Source organism: Amblyomma americanum, chromosome 10 (assembly GCF_052857255.1).
Source record: "Amblyomma americanum isolate KBUSLIRL-KWMA chromosome 10, ASM5285725v1, whole genome shotgun sequence".
Taxonomy (NCBI): Eukaryota; Metazoa; Arthropoda; class Arachnida; order Ixodida; family Ixodidae; genus Amblyomma; species Amblyomma americanum.
The window spans coordinates 60,739,916-60,758,728 of NC_135506.1; the positions used below are offsets into that span (position 1 = coordinate 60,739,916).

The following is an 18,813-nucleotide window of genomic DNA, read 5'->3' on the forward strand; positions in this document are numbered from 1 at the left end:
TTTTGCAAACATCGAAGCGTACTCCAAAACAATTCGTCTCACCGGCACGCATATTTTAATGTTCAAGGTGACACAGTGCCAGCTCTTTAAATTTGATAAGATCTCGCTCAGTGCCGAGCGAACGTGGCAATTCAATTCATTTTTAAATTGTGTTAGGTTAAAATAGCTTATTAAAGCAGCTTCATCCATGCAGGCATTGTTTGCTCATAGAATTGAATAAATGAATAGACGCATGGGCTGGTGGGAGAATTGAATGGCGTGGATAGGGGAATTGGAATAACTATTGAAAAAAATATAGTGGTGATATTTTGCATCGGAAGGCCGTTGTGGGAAGACTTAATGATAATTTGACTCTGCTGACTCTGATTTTGTTGATATACTTTGAAGACCTAAGGCAATACGCCTGCTTCTGGACATATTACAATGTACTGATTAGATAGTCTGTCGTGGACACCAAACTGCAGATGCGTATTCAAGTTTGGTTCGAACAAAAGTGTCCTATGACAGCTTACGGATGGAAGGGGTGACAACAACAACATTCTTGAGCCTATTATTTTCGACCTCTCAGAAATGATTTCCGTGATACGTTCGGATCAGGTTAAATTACTTGTAATTAAGACATCGGGGTAAATTTGTAGTTCTGAAATTTTGACTGGACTTAGTGAATACGCATGGTTGAGGTTAAAGTGTTAGGAGGAAACTTGCATAAACTCGCATTCAGAAATATTGAACTGCATCAGCCATTTGCTACACCAGTTATCTATTAGAAATACGTCGTTCTAAAGAATGATCTGTCACTTCGAGAAGAAATTTCCCGGCAAAGAATACAGTTGTCCGCAGGTAAGCTTAATGACGATGAAATACCACAGGGAAGGTTAGAGGTACAGATGAGAAAAAAAAAGTGGACTGAGATCTTGTGCCTTGAGGAATCCTGGAAAGTACCTTGCCTCAGTCTGAAGGGCGCCCTCTAGTAACGATGTACTGAAAGTCGTTGGTAAGGTGGCATTTAATTCAAGATAAAATTATTGGATAGAGGCTGGAAAGCATCAGATGAAAAATCATCAAACAGAAAAGTATAAAATGAAAAACCATCCTAAAACCGCATTCTGTTTACGCAGTTCATCGCAACAGACCACCTGAATCTGCCGTCTTTATTATTTGATTGTTTGATTGGTTGATTGATTGATTGACATTTCATTTTGCTGTCCCGTTTTCAGAGCAAATTCAGGAGCTCCGAAAGACTACGCTGGCCCACATCCTGTGTGACAACTGCTACTCGCTCACCTCGGTGCAGACCAGAACTATGTTCCGTCCAGACCTCTCAGAGTGAGTGCGCGCGCGACCGCGGCGTTCCTTTCTCTTTCTTTTTTCTCTTCACTTTTTACTCGTCACCATCTTGGTATCTATGTCAGAGAAGGCTACGAGCCGCAAAGAGGCCAAAATATTTTGGCGTGTTCTTTGCAATGACGTATATGTATTCACTGACTATGGATCCCACACAGTACGCGTAATACAAAAGTGTAAATTAAAAAAAAACGAATTGTTGTTAGTATTTTGGCTGCAAACCAAAGTACGGCACCTAAAACATTCGAGCATAATGCAGTTGACAGGAGTGCCGTGTCATACTGTACTCTAAGGTTCCCACCTCGCACTCGAACGGCAGTAGCGCCGTAGCTTTTCGCGACAACGGCAAGCAAGCTTTCTCGCAGAGTATAAAATATTGCAGAGAAACAAGCTTTACAAAACAAATCGTAAGAAACTTTTGTTCAATGAAAAGTATCCGAAACGTCACGCACGATCACCTCCGAAATTATGCAGCGCAAAAGTTGGCTCACATTTCTCAATTTGCTGAATGACGTTGAGAGTAGTTCACAACACATCGCTACCGACGCAACGTACGCACTCGCACGATATGCGTGGCCGTCGTCTTAGAAATAGTTAATAGTGGTACGTTTGATGGACAAATTGATCGTCGATCAATTAGAAAAGACTGATGGGAGCAATGTACCCATATATTCAATTCTTAAAAGCTATTTTAAATTCTTCGCTTTCGTAGCGTCGATGAGTACATTCCTACGTTGCATCTTCAGTGCGCAAAGCCTCAGAGTTGGACCTTACGACTATAGGTATTGCGCCCTATTTTCCGAATAACGGAATGTCTCTCTTCCTCCCCTGCTCTCCACCTATTTCCACTTTCCTCTGCCATTGGTCTCAGAAGGCGAGAGTAGACGAAAATGTTTTCAACTCGACATCAATCCTAGCTTAGCCGCCGCGGTGGCTGGTGCTCGGCTGTCGACCGAAAGACGCGGGTTCGATCCCGGCCGCATCGGTCGCATACTGATGGAGGCAAAATGCTAGCGGCCCGTGTACTGTGCGATGTCAGTACACGTTAAAAGAACCGCAGGTGGTCGAAACTATCCGGAGCCCTTCACTACGGCGTCTCTCATAGCCTGAGTCGCTTTGGGACTTAATATACCAAACCAAACTATCAATTCTATCCTCTTTCTTTGCCCATAGCCTGCATGCGTTTAGTTCATGTGTGGTAGTTTGCAGCATGTGTGATAGTTTGTAGCATGTGCGGTAGTAAAATAAGGTTATCTTTAGCAGGACACGGCACATAAGCGCTCAGATCACTTTTCGCGAGTCCTGGGGACTTTTTATCTTCTATAGAAGATTCATTTGCCAGTTTCCTCAATGTGAATATGTACCATAGGTTGCCAGGATATGTGCCATGAATCATAATTGATGCCCATGTCTATTCATCGTTGTTGACATCATCACCATTTCTTTTCCCCCAAAACTAATTTAAACATCATCACGCCTGCCTCTACACGTGCAATTGAAAAGGCGCTCACAAATAACTACGTGCATTTTCCTCCCCTTTTTCATCGCCTCTGCAGCAACCCGGAGGTTCCCTGCACCAGCCTACCTCGACCGGACCTGTCCTATTGGCAGTACCCGTGACATCCTCCGCCACAGCCGCGTTTCACAAACACCCGTCTAGTCATCCGGGCCATCGGTGTCTCGCGATTTTCCGGTCTTGCCGATCTCGCCGCCCGGCTGGGACACCCCGCTGGCAGACGTGCCGGCCAAGAAGCCTGCCTCGGAGGACAGACAGCGTCCGTTTCCAAAAGTCTGCACTCCAGTCCTGCTTCCGAGTGCGTCCTGTTTGTATAGGACACTGGTGTCCGGACGCGCCTGAATTCTTCTGCCGCTGTATACAGCTGACTCCTTCTTACCCCTGTGCCATACTGATGGGCGATGCAAGCGATGAAAACTATTGCGGGGTCTTTAATTGCCAGTAATGCCGCGTCTTGGCGCTAGGATAACACACGATTCCAGATCTAAGGCGGTCAAGACCTGTTGAAGAGCATGGAGATGAGAACACTGATGCTTGGTTCGCAGAGTCCTTCTGGCAGGCAAAGCAAAGTGACCCCTGAGATCGATCCTACTTGTCCGTTTAACGAAAGCTGTTCATCACCCAGTTTTAAACGCCTCAAAAATGCAGATCATACGGAAATGCGAAATAAGAAAGAGCTCAGTCATGCATCCGTTAGAAGAACGGCATTGTATTCGACCTGAGTGGCACTTTCCTGCATTGCATTTAACTTTATTTTTTTCTTTCCCCAAAATCCTCCCAGTGAACATCACGTACAAAAATACGAAGTAAAAAAAGCAGAATTGCTGTCGTCTCGAAAAAACAGGTGGCTTCGTCTCGGTGGTTACCGCTCACCCTAAAGGTCGCTCTTCATGTGGGAGCTATTCGGAGAGCAATAGGTGGCCCTACACTCTAAAATCAAAGGAGTAAAAGACAAGTGCGCTAGAGGCCAGCTTACTCCCTTTTTTACTCCCCTGTAGGCGTATTTGTGTCTGGAGTGTACATCGCGGGAATCAATCGCTTTCGCATACATTTACGCACCGCCTCGGCAAGACCGGAAACTCACGCAAGCCCTCGCGAGGCAACACGATTGCCGGAAGTTCGTTCAGGGAAATCAGGATGACGAGAGCGTTCAGTGCGGAATTCATGTCACGTAGGTTCTCTCTTCTTTTTTTATGTCTAGCCGGAAACACATATCGGCTGTGCGGCACGGCCTTACATGTTTCGTCGGGGACGAGGTGCCATACGACTGCTCATTTAGGGTAAAACAACTTCACAAGTCCTGACCTTGGTCACCGAGTAAGCCGAACGTGAGATGGATTCGCTTCGCTCACCGAGCTTCCTTCTGACAGAAAGCCTCACACAACGCCCCAGAATCAGTTAAAATGATTTTACTATCTTCACTACCGTGCGGTACGTTCAATGAGTTGTACTTTCGTCATCAATCCAGAAAAAAAAATAATAAACATTGCTCTCTTAAGCTACGACCGGAACGCAAATCGTTTGCATACATATAGATGGCTAGCAACCGACGTCACAGCCATCGGCATGTTGGCGACCAGGAGCACGACGTAAACCTGCGCATCTTTGTAATCTGCTTTTCTTCACCTGCTCCGACTTGCACTACACAAGCCGTGCGTGCTCATCCATCACGGCGCCTGTGACGTGCAACCATCTATTCGGAAACAGAAACGACACAATGACATCTCAGCACATTAGGCATTCCGCCCCCTTCCTGACGTCATCTCAGTCCTGAGTTGGGATTGGCTCTTGGCTCCAGCTCCGTAAGGAAACGCTGCCGACACCACCAACGACCGCAGGGAATCGACTATCATGCAATCAGCATCACATCTTCCGCATGCATCGTTTTTTGCAGTATTCGAATACTGTACCATTATCGTTTTAGGACAGTGAAAAGATAAATCTGCATCAGCTCTTTCAGGACTGTACAGCACTTTTTTTCTTTTTATTGCATCATACATTCGCACAGGAACCGCGGGTTAAGCGTACATTTTTTTATGCTTTCAATACAGGCTGGTAGCTATGTCTTGAATACTCTTCACCTGTAGCCTCCTATATTACAAGGAGACCATGCTTCATCTCGTGGAAGCTGCGTGAGATAGATCATTGATCTATGTCTAGAGCGAGCACTCGGAGGCAGACTTGTCTATACATGTCTACATTGCGAGCCTGGACTCAAGAGACCTCGCTATGGCAACAACTTCACGCGACTCAATTCTGCACGACTGAGGCCTCTGCATGGAGAGCACGCTTTGGCAGGCATGCAACCTGCCATGGTCAGCGCACACAAACTGCTTGTGTGACTAGTTAGCAAAGTCATCTCACCGGCACCAGTCTATCGCAAATATTTCTGGCAGATAATACCAAATTACGCAAGGAAACCCAGTCCGCTCATGCAGTCACCCTACTTTCTTCAATTAGAAATTGGAAGATGCCAGTTTTTTCCAGTCTTCGCAATAGAACTCTCCATTGAGAAAATAAAAGTTCCCTGCCAATACTGGAGTGGCCAATTCCGTCCTTGTCATAAAACAGTTCTATAAAAAGAGCCAAGAGCAGTGAGAGTCGAGATTTATAACAAGGAATATATTTTGTATGCATCTAAATATATGAAAACAAAAGATATTTATTGATCATAATACACGACCTATGAGAGGTAGCCGACACGGGTGAACAGTTTGTTGCATGTGCCAAGAGTAGAATTTGTGTCTTTTCAAAAGAAGCACATTTCGGTCTCTGCCAATGGAAGTAGTGTACGTGATGGAAGTGAGGCCAGGCAGTGGCTATAGGGAATGAGGCAGCGTTGAACGATGTGATGAAAAAAAAAAAGTAATGAGAACTGGATGTATCATGATCATCATAGAAGCCTGAATAAAGCACATTCTACAAAATCATAAGCGCCTGTTGCTCACATTACTGGAAGTGTTCTTTTCGATAATATTACATGTTAACTAAGTTATTTTAAGCATACCCAGCCGAGCCTAGCGGCTAAATAAGTGAAAAAAGGATGAAGAAGACAGCGTTCTATCAATATGGCCCCATCCTTTGTTCAGCTGGAAAAAAACAGAGGGGGGTAGGTCCTAACTATTAGTTGTTCTAACCTGGCATTATACTCCCCTCGCTGTGGAACATCGTTGTCCTCTTGCTGATGTGCTCTTCCAGGAGTATCATCATTCATACTATGCAGCAGCCTGAGAAATTAATACCAAGCCCATGATTGCCCAAAGTGACGGGCCGAACGCGGGTAGTGCAGAGGAGGGCATAACCCCGGGTCGACGCTTGGCCAACGTCACGACGCGTCAAACCGTCGGTTGCCGGCATTTTCAATAAAGTTTTTCCTACCTACCCCATAAGATGAATTATCTAACGAGTTTCAAACCGATAAAAAGTAAAGACGTCAGTCTGGACACGTGCTGCTCCGGATGGTGCAATAAAGGGGGAAATGTAATGTGGCACACTCCTTAAACAAGGCTTTTCACAGCCTGTAAGGAAGACCAGAGTCACCATTACCCCACGAAGGCACCTAATGTATTCTTTGAACGCTAGCAACATTCCAATGCCCAAGGTTGATGAATTGTGGAAAGTCTAATGCGTCCTTTAGAGAAAAAAGGCAAGGTGAGAAGTGGATGCAATTTCCAATATAACGAAGCATAGCCTCCGCGGCATGTAGGTTGGACGAAACGAAGGCGCGTGGGCATGATGTGCTTTTTTTTTTATGAGAAGCGACCGGAGTGCACTAAACTGCTTATAACCTTACGAAGCCTGCTTGGTCACGCTTTTTAGGCGATGCGGCAAACGATAGCTATAATTATCGTATAATAACGCGACAGGGTTAAGGAGCTCGTTTCGCGGAAGATCCGGCGTCGTCGCCGGTGTCAATGACCACGAGCGAAAAACCCACGAAGAAATCCCCAAAGAAGCGACCTAGTAGAGTTGCGGGCCGCCTATGTCACGTAACCTTGCGGCGTCATCACAACCTGTCCCCCGGATTGTCAGCAAACTGCACACCGTGGCAGGTGGCAGTGAAATTAATGGCTGGTCGCGTGAAGTTGTTCGAGAAGCACAACCTGGGTCGCACAAGCCCCACCAGTAGCAGCACCTGCCATCGCAAGGCAGTGCCGCATCGCTTAACCGCTGCACCACTGCGTCGGGAGTGGTATAGGGACTCCCAGGGATCTATGAATGTAAATTCGGGAATGACCAGTTCCGCATGTGTTGGCATTAACCTGTTAAATCTATCGATCGTACCCTTTAGGTGGAGCCTAAGTGTTCCCTCCAATTTTTTTCCGCGTATAAGTCGACTCTGACCCCCTACCCCTCCTTCCCCCAACTCGCATCCCTTAGTGTCCAAAAAAAGCAAGTCGACTCCAAATATAAGTCGACGTTTTTACTACCTCCCTCGCAGAACCTCCAATTATGAGGTACGCCAACTGCAGCGTGCTCTTAGGGTTAACAGCGACGCGGGGAAAACAGTCGAGCAACTCTGCTCCCCGCGGAAGCATACATAGTAACACGGAAAAGCTGGTCATGGGAAACGAGAAGTCGCAATAGTTCCGGACGCGACCATTGCCTTTGCGGCATACCGGACGGGACAAGTCACAACAGTCGTTCCCTCTCAGTGACCGTTAAACTACGTGACCTCGCTGGCTCCTCAGACTGCCATTACCGAGGTCCTTTCCCTCCGGCGCTGTGCACTGCCTCCTGATGACTTCATTCGGTCGCTCGAGAAAAGGAAAGGCGCATATCTGCCTCAAAATGTAGGTTGACGCCACCGCCTACTCACAACGCGATTGAGGTGTCCACTGACCAAGTTACACTTGCTATTCAGAGTCTTCACGCACGTACACAGACACACACCGCTGAATCCCGCGGAGTGCGTATAGAAGTGCGTTCGCTCTAAAATGGAAAGGTCCTTTTCAAGACATCCTAGACACAATTACGTCCATGCAGTAGATGAAGCAATGTTTAGTTGTTTCCGGAACGTCACAGAGGCGGTAGTTCACATGACACAAAAATGCCCTTTTTCTGAAACCAAGTCTTCATGGGCAATTTTTTCCGTATGTAACTTGCACAAGGAAGTCTTGGTGCACAGTGAAGGAAACATCTTTCGCATCCGCGTAAAGAGATGTCCTGGCAACCCAAAGTACAATGAGCGGTAAATATATGAGGAGGGAGAAGCATCGTAATCAAGTCTATGTAGAAACGTTCTCAAGACACTGAAAGTAAGAGCTATGTTGAAAAACGGACTGCCAGAAGACGCACAGCAAAATATACCTCATGCATAAACCCCATAAACTAGGGTGGTCAGAGAAGATTGAGGACAGTCGTTTTGATCAAAGCATTAGCTACAATTTGTCTGCAAAAATTCTCGAACTATAGGGTGGGAAGTGTTGCAAAAAAACAAAGCAGGCAACAATCTGCCGCACATAAAGGTGGACTGAACCTAGCCCACTCGCGCTGACAGGTCGTAAAAGATAATCGCGTCGCATCGACTCCATGGAAGAACCTCAAACAAAAGTTGCGAAAATCCTATGGGAATGATGAATAGAAACCCTGGCAAAGTGAATAGTGTGCAAAACATAATAAATTTTTGTTGCTAGAAACAAGTTACAGGCGGTATCTTTGCCGAGTATTGACGGACCATGTGGGACAAATGTCTGAACATTGAGCTGCACATACGCAATCTTTCCAATAGCTTTCACTGTGCCTGTACGCGCTTAATGGTGCAGCAAGGTACTTGGGCGGTGCACACGACCATGCCATGCCGAAACTCCGCCAAACAGATCATTTAAGCGAACAGCTTCATTCACGCTTGGCTTGCCTGCGGAGAAAAACGCCAGACCATCTACATTAGCTAATACTTTGCGCTAACTCTCTAGGGTACTGAAGCCTGGAATGGCATTACTGCACAATGCTGATACATAGCGGCTCTAAGTAGAGTGCCAACAGAAGTGCCCGCATTGCCATTCGCACCGACGCTCTTCACGTCACACGCCTACTACGACGAGTCAGTCGCACCCCAGAAATCTGCCAAGACATCCACCGTCTAGCGGCACGCATCCCGTAGCAAATCCTTATTGAGTGGGTCCCGCATGACCCCCTGAGCGCACAAAGTCGCGCAGATTCTGCGACCCACCTTTCGACCCCAACCTCGTCTTTGCCTCGAATCCTCACTCTGGATGCAATCACCCTCCTTTTAACAAGAAAGGAACACCTCCGGCGCCGCACACGTGCTCTAATCCCTCCGTGTGCGGTAACCCTCCCCCGCGGTCTTACACGTGAAGAGGAGGTTGCGTTTCGGAGGATACGGGTCGGGGTTGCCCTAACTCCAGCTGTGACATGCAAGTGGCCGCATTTCAAAGACTTATATCCCCGCCCCGGGTGTCCATTCTGCAAGAAAAGAGACTGTGAGGTGGATATCCACCACCTGCTGTGGGACTGCCCGGCGCTGAAGCCGACGAGAATTCGGCACCTGGCGGCAGTGGGACTCTCACCGGACAATCCGGATTGCTCTATTGCCTGGACACAGGGTCCATATCATCGTTCACTTCTTGACTTCATCAAATCAGCCCACCTTTTTTCGTTTATTTAAGCACCTTACTCATCTCTCACTTCATAGTTTTTATGCCCTGAGGCAATAAACACCGCTTCAAAAAAAGAAGTGGTGATAATGGACACCCCTGTTTGAGAGACGAAAAGATGGGCACAGGAAGTGAAAGGGCACCATTCACAATCAAGCGGGTAGAGCAACCATTGTAGTGAAGACGAACTCCTTCGTAGACAGCCGCCGCGGTGGCTGAGTGGTTATGGCGCTCGGCTGCCGGCCCGAAAGACGCGGGTTCGATCCCGGCCGCGGCGGTCGAATTTCGATGGAGGCGAAATTCAAGAGGCCCGTGTACTGTGCGATGTCAGTGCACGTTAAAGAACCCCAGGTGGTCGAAATTTCCGGTGCCCTTCACTACGGCGTCTCTCATAGCCTGAATCACTTTGGGACGTTAAACCCCCATAAACCAAACCAAACCAACCTTCGTAGACAATTGAACCAACATTAACGTGTTCTAAATGTAAGAACAAGAAATTGTGCCACACACGGTCAAAGGCCTTCGCAAGGTCAGTTTGTAACACTGCCAGTTGTTCCTGAGAGTTTCTGCAAAACTGTAGGTCTGTTCGGGCAATACGTAGGTTTGAATGGGACGACCCTTCAAACCACATGTCTGATGAGGCCCACTGACAATCGACATTGCAAACTGTAGGTGCGATTCGCCAGAACTTTTGGAAAATTCTTATGTCCACATTAGATAACGCAGTGTGCCTATAGAACTTTACATATTGTAATTTTCCTTTATCAGTGCTTTTTAGTATCAATACAATGTGACTTTTTGTAAACGTTTGCGGCAGAACGCCGATATTAAAGACTAATGGTGAAAATCTTAAGTAGAATGGGGCACAAGAGGGGCTTAAAGGCCTTTTAAAATTCTCCAGAAAGTCTATCAAGACCAGGTGTCTTTAAAAGTAGCAAGTGATCAATGGCGTTTTCTGGTTCTGCTAAAGTTAAAGGGACACTTATTGTCGAGTACTCATTCTCTGAAAGGGGCTTCACAAGGGAGACGAAGCGTGCCACACCCTCAGCATCTGAGGCTTCGGAGAAAGCTGAAAACAGATACACGTAGTGTTTCTCGATCTAGTTCCGATATTACTAAATTTGTGCTAGTCACCAAGGCACTAGCACAGTAAAGTGCTGATATTCTCTTGGCAACCACATAACGGCGCTCATCAAGCAAAGCCTGAAGAGTCGGTTCCTCAGAGTGCAAGGCGCAATTGGCGTGAGTCTGAATGCAAGCAGCCCTGTAGCGTTCCGCGAGAAACTTGAAGCTGGCACTTCACATCAGCGATTTCATCCGAGTACAAACCAGGAGCGTCACGATCAAGATCATGAAGGTTATAAAGTGTTTTGCGTAACTACTTCTATTCGGCTCTTTTTTAAGAACCTAACCGAACCAATTACAATTGCTATGGTTCGCACTTCGTGCCTAAACACCTCCCAAGCTGCATGAGAAACAAGACTGGGGAGCTAAATTTACGCGTGCTTTAAAATCCTCATTGCTAATCAGTGTAGCCTTGAGCTTCCAAAGAGCCCAGCGAGGTTGGAACTTAGAACGGCTGCATTCAGCAATAAACACAATAACCACGTTGTGATTAGAGAAAGACACTTACTTTACGCAGCGCGAGATGCGTCGGGAAGGAGAGCCGGAGATACGTAGATCCGGTCCAGACAGTTATGCGAATTTCCTTGGATATGTACCGCCCCACTATATCTACTCAGAACGCAAGGTCAGAATAGGGTATGCTCCTTTTCAGAAACAGGAGAGAACCCGCCGAAAGACCCACACAGTGCGACACGCGAACATTGTAATCTGGTAGAAAAGGCCGGAGGGTTTCTTCTGTCGCGTCATCACTCTCTATCCTAGCCTCCTGTACAGCGACAAAGTATAGCCCACTGCTTGAAAAAAGGCGGCGCTGTTGCACCTGTTTTTGCCGAGTACGGAGTCCACAGACATGCAGAGTAGCGAAGTTCAGTTGCTGGGCGGTCGCCATGATGGGCTGCTGGCACTCTGATTAGGCATCCATGACGTCAGTCAAGGAGTGAGTGGGCGAGGCCTCTCTTGAGGCCCAAGCACCCTGCACCCTTTCTCCTAGACCTTGAGCGACGCGATGTCTTGTTCTTGTACGTTTAGCAGCGGGGCTTATGCCTGGCAGGAAGAACTTCTTCCGTCTCCTCAGAACATCCAGATGTGGGCGACGCGCACCGCTTCGCAGCAAAATTTTCACAGCATGGGTCTGCATTTGATCATTCACCAGGCTGCCGAACACAGCGCTGATTTTCAGGCTGTACCTACTGACGCCACCGGATTCCACTGCAGAACGCAGACTATAGGCAGTGTCGCAGCAAGCCCAACTGCACTACTACGGAAGTGGCACACGTGACAGACGTTTCTGCTGCAGGAGAATCCGCGGACAACTCGGCGTCAGGAGACAGCTGCCCTTCTGGAGTAGGCTGAGATGCAACAAGCGCGGCACTTGAGTCCGCATCTTCATCTTTCGACGGGGCCTCATTAATCGCTCCGATAGGGGCTGCTCCTGATAGGCCGCCAGTCGCATCCAGTGCCTCATAGCTAGCATCCATGAAATGCTCCTGTAGGGCTTCATCCGTTGGACGGGGCCCTCCCCGCAGCTTGTCCGCATAGGAAACGACTGCACTCTTCTCTAGAGCGGCCAAAACACCTGCAGTCATCACAGCGTGAAGTACGGAAGTGGCGGGCGACATGACCTATACTTTATGGCACCGTAGACACAAGGGCGGCCTTCTGGGCCACAAAACCGCGTTACTTCTTGGCGAATAAAGGTGAACCTAGTGTATGCATTTCCTTACGACTGTATGCTAATGAGTAGGTGTCTCATGAAAAAGGCGAAAATATTTAATGAGCCTCGCAGGAGAGCTCACGACGAGACAGTGCTTTCGTATTCAAGGTACGTAAGCAGTCGCAATTGCCCTCCGTAATTTTGAGCCTTAACAAGCTTTTTGTAAGGTTCTGAGAGGCCTATCGAGTCGAGGCACCACTTTACCAGAACAGATAATTTTAGCCAAACATATAAGGCGAGCATTAGAATACCATCAGTGAAAACTGCGAGCGAAGACCGTGCGAATTAAATGTTTCGTAACGCCTCAACTACCCAGTAGAGTTGTGTTGTTCTATGCACAGTTTTTGTGCAGACGAATTTTGAGCGACCTTTTCAAAGCTAAGCAGAGCTAGGCATCCACTAACACACGGTTGTTGTTGTTGTTGTTGTTGTTTCAAATACGACGGCATATACCCACGGTGGGGGATTGGCCAGGGTTTAGTAAAGATCCAAACAGGAAAAAACTTATCCGGGTTTATCTCAAGTGACTCAGAAATATAGAGGAATCAGAGAGAAAAAGAAAATAACGAATTTTGAGCGATCTTGAGGAAATCGGAATGAAAATCGAGGCAACAAAACGATGAGGGTTCAATAACTAAATTTTAACGAATTAATCAGGCAGGAAATATTTTTGAGAGGAAAGAAATGGCATCGAGAAGTTAACACAAAAATCTCCCGGTTTCAATAATATACTTGTGAAGAAGCTGACACACCTTGCATTGACGGTTGCACCGAAGGAGAGGAGGACAGGAAGAGTAAACGACAGCCCTAATTGAGCGAGAGGATTTTGCAAAAACCGAATTCTCTGCCATGCAAACCGCCGGCAGAGGAGGATGAAATGATCTATCGTTTAAACGTCCCCGCATGACGCGCATAGATTCGACGGCATGAACCCAGAACAGCATAAATATAGATTAAGGCGAGGAATCCTGTAGCGCAACATCGTCATGGAAGCCTCATATTGCCTTGATGCGCAAGAACGTATGTTCTATGGGAATTTTAAATGTTCGAAATCCGCTGTACCAATGATAAGCTCAAAGCTCAGGTAATGGTGTATTTGGTAACGTTCATAACGGGATGTGGTCAGAAGGGTGAGGTTCAGAACGACATGGGCAACAGGCCCATTGATGGCTGATTTCACTTAGAAATCGGCCATCGAATTTTAAGTAATGCCACAGTGCCCTGGGATCCACTGAAAACGCACCTCTTGGACATGACGTGGCACAATGTACATTAGGTATCGGTACAAGAGACAACTTGCCGAACTTTCTAGTGCCGCCAAGACTGAGAGACAGTCCGAGAGAATGATAACTTGAGAAATATTGCGGGGAACTTTTTGAAGGGCCAAACCAATAGCGAGGAATTCAGCAGCAAAAATTAGAGTATGATCAGGGACCCGGATCGAATAACCCCAATCTAGTATGTGGGAATAAACCCCTACTGCTGCCTTTTCGCTTTGCTGAGAGGCATCTGTGAAAATTTAAGCATGGCTCGAATACTCAAACAGATATTCCTCCAGGAGACGGTTTAGCACATTGGCAGATAAGTGCTTTGCATACAGCGGCAGCATATGGTCGAAGAAAACAGCTGGTGCGGCCTGCAAACTGCTGACGCACTGCACATACCTAAGCGAGACTGCAATTCGAGACAAGAGGTGATCAGTAAACACAAAGTGAGGCAGTTTGTAAAGCGGCCTATGTTTATCTAGAAACAAAGCTGGGTTAGTAAAGAAAAAAATTGGAAGAGCCACTCTAGTCATTGGCTCAAGTCTCCATAAGAAGGTGCGCACAGTGAGAAGCTGGAAGCGAGAGTTCAAGTCCCGAATGCGAGCTTCCAGAAAGAGGACACAATTTGCCACTGATTTTGGTAAGCCCAGGCAAAGCCGTAGAGCGCACCCTCCAAAAGAACCAGAGGTTGAATTTTGTATCTAGGACAACCGGAGAACAGAACGCAACCGAACTCCAAAATTGGTCTTACGTTCTTAAGTCTTATAGAGAAATAAGGGAGTGTCTCTGCGCATACCGAATTTCTTATTGCTGATTCGCGTCAGGCAACCAAGAGCTCGCTCACCTTTGAGAACTACACTTCTGTAATGAGGTCAGCTGTCTAGATGAGGGTCGTATATTACAACTAGGTACTTTAAGGACTCAACTTGCGGGATTTGGGCGCCACAATACAGTAGACAGATATAAAGAGGGGACGTTGGAGGAAAAACGAGAATGGAAGATTTGTTCACGTTGAGAATTAAATGTAACTTGCCCAGCCAAACTTCCAGGGCATTAAGGTAGGCCTGCAATAGCTGGCAAAGTGAATGAATGTCACTAGCAGAAGCAAAAAAGGCGATGTCGTCCGCATATACATACACTTTGATGTCACCCTGAATTGGTATGTCCCGCATAAGAATGTCAAAAAGTAGAGGCAGAACCGATCCCTGAGGCACACCTCTAGTCTGTGAAAAGGTTTCGGAAGTAAAGGAACCATCAGAAGAGAAGAAACGTCATTTTTTTATGAATTCCTGCACCCATGCAAGAATGTAAAAAGGCGGCCGAATTTCGTCAAGCTCTTTCAATTGTATTGAATGCTCTACGCTGTCATATGCTTTAGCGATATCCAAAGCGACTTCTTCTTCTTCGTCCTCTTAAGACATGGCACATACCCATACGGGGGGATTAGCCAAAACTAGTGCAGTGGCATAAACAAGGAAATTTATAGGAGATTACGACAAAAATTTAGCACCAAGCGTGAATTTTGATAAATGTATCAATAAAAACGGCAGAAGAATATTTAAAGTAAAACGACAGACAGCATTTTGGTGAAAAAAGAAGAGCTCGAAGAATTTTAAAAGAATTAGCACATCAACCTACCAGTTGCAATTATGTAATCATGGAGAATCCCACAAATTGAACCCAATGCAAATCCTTTGGTGCTCGCACCGAACGACAATAACACTGACAGAGATAACGGGAGCCCTAACGCGGAGAGGGGGACCTCCAGGTAAATCTTTCTCTGAACTGCGAACTGTGGACAGTAGAGAAGACTAAAGCGACTAAAGCCGCGACCTCTTTCTTCTCCATTGCAATCCTAATTCTGCTTTCCAAATCTAAATGTGCAGTCCAAATCGAGCACCCCCGACGAAACCCTATCTGAGAAGCACTGAAGGCTTGTATAAATTGCAAGAAAGTGATCTGCAAGACGGCTGTGAACAATGCGTTCAATAAGTTTAACTAAATTAGACAAGAGGGAAATCGGTCGAATGTTATCAATTACAAAACCTTCTTTTTCTTCTTCTCAGCAGTTCAAAGCTCGCTGTCACCATCATCTGATACAGCATCCTCGCTTTACACGAAGCGTCGTCTAATGTCACGGGCGCACGAGACAAAAGCAGAAGAAGAGGCGCATCCTGTGAAATGCAGTCACCGCAACTGTCGCTGAACGAACTTTCGCCCAGCACGACACAATTTTCTCCAGCTGGAAGCCCGTCACTACAGCCGACTCCTACGACCATCCCGCGACCTAAGGGCAAGTCTGTGTTCTGTTCCCCACGAGCACTTGCCGCCCATCTGGCAGTCGCTGTACTGGTCGCAGTCCTGGCTCTCCTCCTGTGGGCTATCTATGGCCGCGACTGGAAGCCAAAGAGCGCCGTCGTACAGACAACGAAGCCATGCTGCGTGCCCGAGGTCCAGGAGCTTTACTACCATGTCAACTTTTCCATTAGCCCGTGTCGTTCTCTTTACGACCACGTATGCGGCCAGTACGCAAGGACGCCAGAACCTTTGGCTTTCAAGGATTTCAATTACTATTCCGTCAAGGATTTCTACACAGCGCCAAACACCACTATCGGAAAAGCGTTGCACACCTTCTTCCAATCCTGTGTCAGCGCCATGGCGAACGTAGATGGCCAAGGAAGCCCGACTGTTGCTACGTACTTGGACGTCCTACGCCCAAAGATTGCTGAACTGAAAGCTAAGCACGAGATCCTGGTCTTCCTTCTTCGCATGACCGTGAAGTACAACATACAGCCTGTTCCGACCCTGGCTCTTTACGGTCGTGGAGGTTTCCCCCTCAAGTTCTACATTTATCGCCTGACAGAGCTTCGCAAGCCAGGGATATTGGCCATCATCCTGCCGAAGACGAGGCCTCAGATAGAAGACGTGATAGCGGGCCGTTACGAACGAATGCGGCGAGACTGCTTGAAGACCATCAACGAGCGAATGAACCTCAACGTCACTCTGGAGGCTATGGAGAGCCTCGAAAGGGAACTAGATATGCAAGATGATTCAAAATACATTGTTTCAAACTTCTCACTTGTAGCCCATCTCGTCAAGTCTCTCACCGTCGACGACTGGCGCCGCATTGTGCTCAACGTCAGCGATGCCAATGTACCAGAAAATTTTTACCATGGGAACATGGAATTGCTTTCAAAGGCCTTCTCGATAGTGCTAGATGGCACGCGGCAGCCAGATACCATCGTCTTCTTCATCTTCAAGGCTGCTTCGGAGTTTCTTCGCGAACATCTCAAGGCAAGCACGGCCAACACCAGAGCATACTTCTCTTTCTGCCAGCGAATACTCGATGAGTACTCACTCATGCGAGTAGTTAGCGCTGTCAAAGAAAATTCCAAAAGCCCTGAGCATGATGCTTCATTCCGAAACATGTTCACAGAAATCGTGACAGCTATTGGGAGACGAGCTAAGAGCATCTTCTCAAAGGAAGACGAGCCGCGACTGTCAAGTTACCTCAGAAGCCTCCGAATATTGCTGCCTAGTGATATACACCCGTTGAACAAGTGGATTCCTCCCTTGACCAGTGATTACGTCCGAAACCGCATCGATCTGTTCACGTCCGATTGGTCCATTTGGACGCATCAGCCACCTCCTGGCATCACGGAGAGAATGTCCGCAGCCGTTACTACGGGCAAAATTTCCGCATTCGACGACAGCGTAATAATACCCATCAATGCCTACAGCGTCTTGTACTTCGGAAATGGCACAGAGCGGCTTGTCTTTTTGTCCGTGGCTGGAGTGCAGCTCGCCGATGTCGTCTGGGGACAGATCTTCCATTTCGGAAGAAATTGGAGCAGGGCAACTTCGAAGCTCCTACGACGCTACAAGTCGTGTCAAAAAGAGCTCGGCGTCCTCTTGACGAATCGCTGGAAGCACTTCTCGCTGCCTCTTCTGAGCATAGAAACAGCGATGGAACTGGCCAAGGATAGCCACTGGCTCCGCAGCTTCCAGGCAGTTCCGCTGTGGAGCACGTCGCGGTGCCAGTTGTTCTATCTGCTCTTCGTCTACCACCACTACTGTCCTGGCAACGATCCAGAGAAGCCAGCTCTCGCCAAGGAGGCCCAGTATATTGCGTCAACCTCGGAAGACTTTCGAGCGGCGTTCAAGTGCCTGCGACCAAAGGTGCCGGTCCGCACTTGCACTTTGAACGCTCTGAGCTAAACGTGTACTCTGCAAAACGCCTATGGTAGTAGTGTTACCGAACCGCCAATCATCGCATAAAACAATGACGAATAAATTAATTTCGAGGAGTTGCTACTTTGTAAAGTGCGGACTCGTTACTTTCGATATGCGTTGCCGTTCGGTTTTTCTAGCAATGAAGTTTTACTAGACGTGGTTTACAGAGAAGACCATCGATGTTTTATGCTTCCTTGATGACCTAATTTTTTGTTTTCAGTTATTATTCGCTGCAGATGAACTAGTGTTTTATCGTTGGGCCTCAGCTGCAGTTTCGTACCGTTATTTAAAACTCTGGTGGTGCTTACGCAGCGCTATTTGCTACTTGCAGACTACTTGAGACTACTTAGTGAATGTTCTAGGGATTTGGTGCATATATAATGAGAGTAAGTATAAGAAAGTGAAACGGCAGCTTTTACTCCGGGTTCCCGCCATAATTTGTAGGATGATGGCAAATGAATTGAATCAATTGAATATTGGCATCCACCCAAGCGCAGAGATACAGCTACAACGGTAAGCTACACAAATTTCACAGAAACCTCAGAGTTGAAGTAGATTCGAACCCGGGACCACCACCGGAGCAGTAGGTCTACCAACTAAGCTAACCGGGACGGCTTGCACATTGCAGAGTGACAGCGAACTGGTCAGTACCTCGAAGTGGGAACAGTGTTGAACCAATATTTAGGGGAACCCCCTCCACCCCTTCCCCCCAATGTGGAGTAAAATTTGTAATAAGGGAGTAATTACCCATTGGGATCCACTCAAGTGCAGCGATACGACTACAAAGGAAAGATGTATACAGTTTCCACAGAAACTTGAGAAAAATTGAGAATTGAGAAAAAAATTCCTCCTGGTCCAGAGTTCGAACCCTGGACCACTGCTTCATCGGGGCAGTAGCTCTGCCAACTGAGCCAGTCGGGAAGACTGGCATATCGCAGGGCAAGAGTGAATTGATCATTAACTCGAAGTAGGAACGGTGTTGGTCTAATGTTTATGGAA

General features: G+C 47.1%; 1 protein-coding gene across 1 annotated transcript in view; it reads left to right on the plus strand.

Annotated features, from left to right (window-relative positions):
• LOC144106885 (salivary peroxidase/catechol oxidase-like) overlaps positions 1 to 5,735 on the plus strand; it is a 44,250-nt gene extending 38,515 nt beyond the window's left edge. The window contains exons 14-15 of the mRNA XM_077639832.1: positions 1,218 to 1,326; positions 2,901 to 5,735. Of these exons, the coding sequence (XP_077495958.1) occupies positions 1,218 to 1,326; positions 2,901 to 2,964 (173 nt within the window). The 3' untranslated portion in view covers positions 2,965 to 5,735. The remainder of the gene's footprint in view (positions 1 to 1,217; positions 1,327 to 2,900) is intronic.
• Positions 5,736 to 18,813: the final 13,078 nt, after the last annotated feature.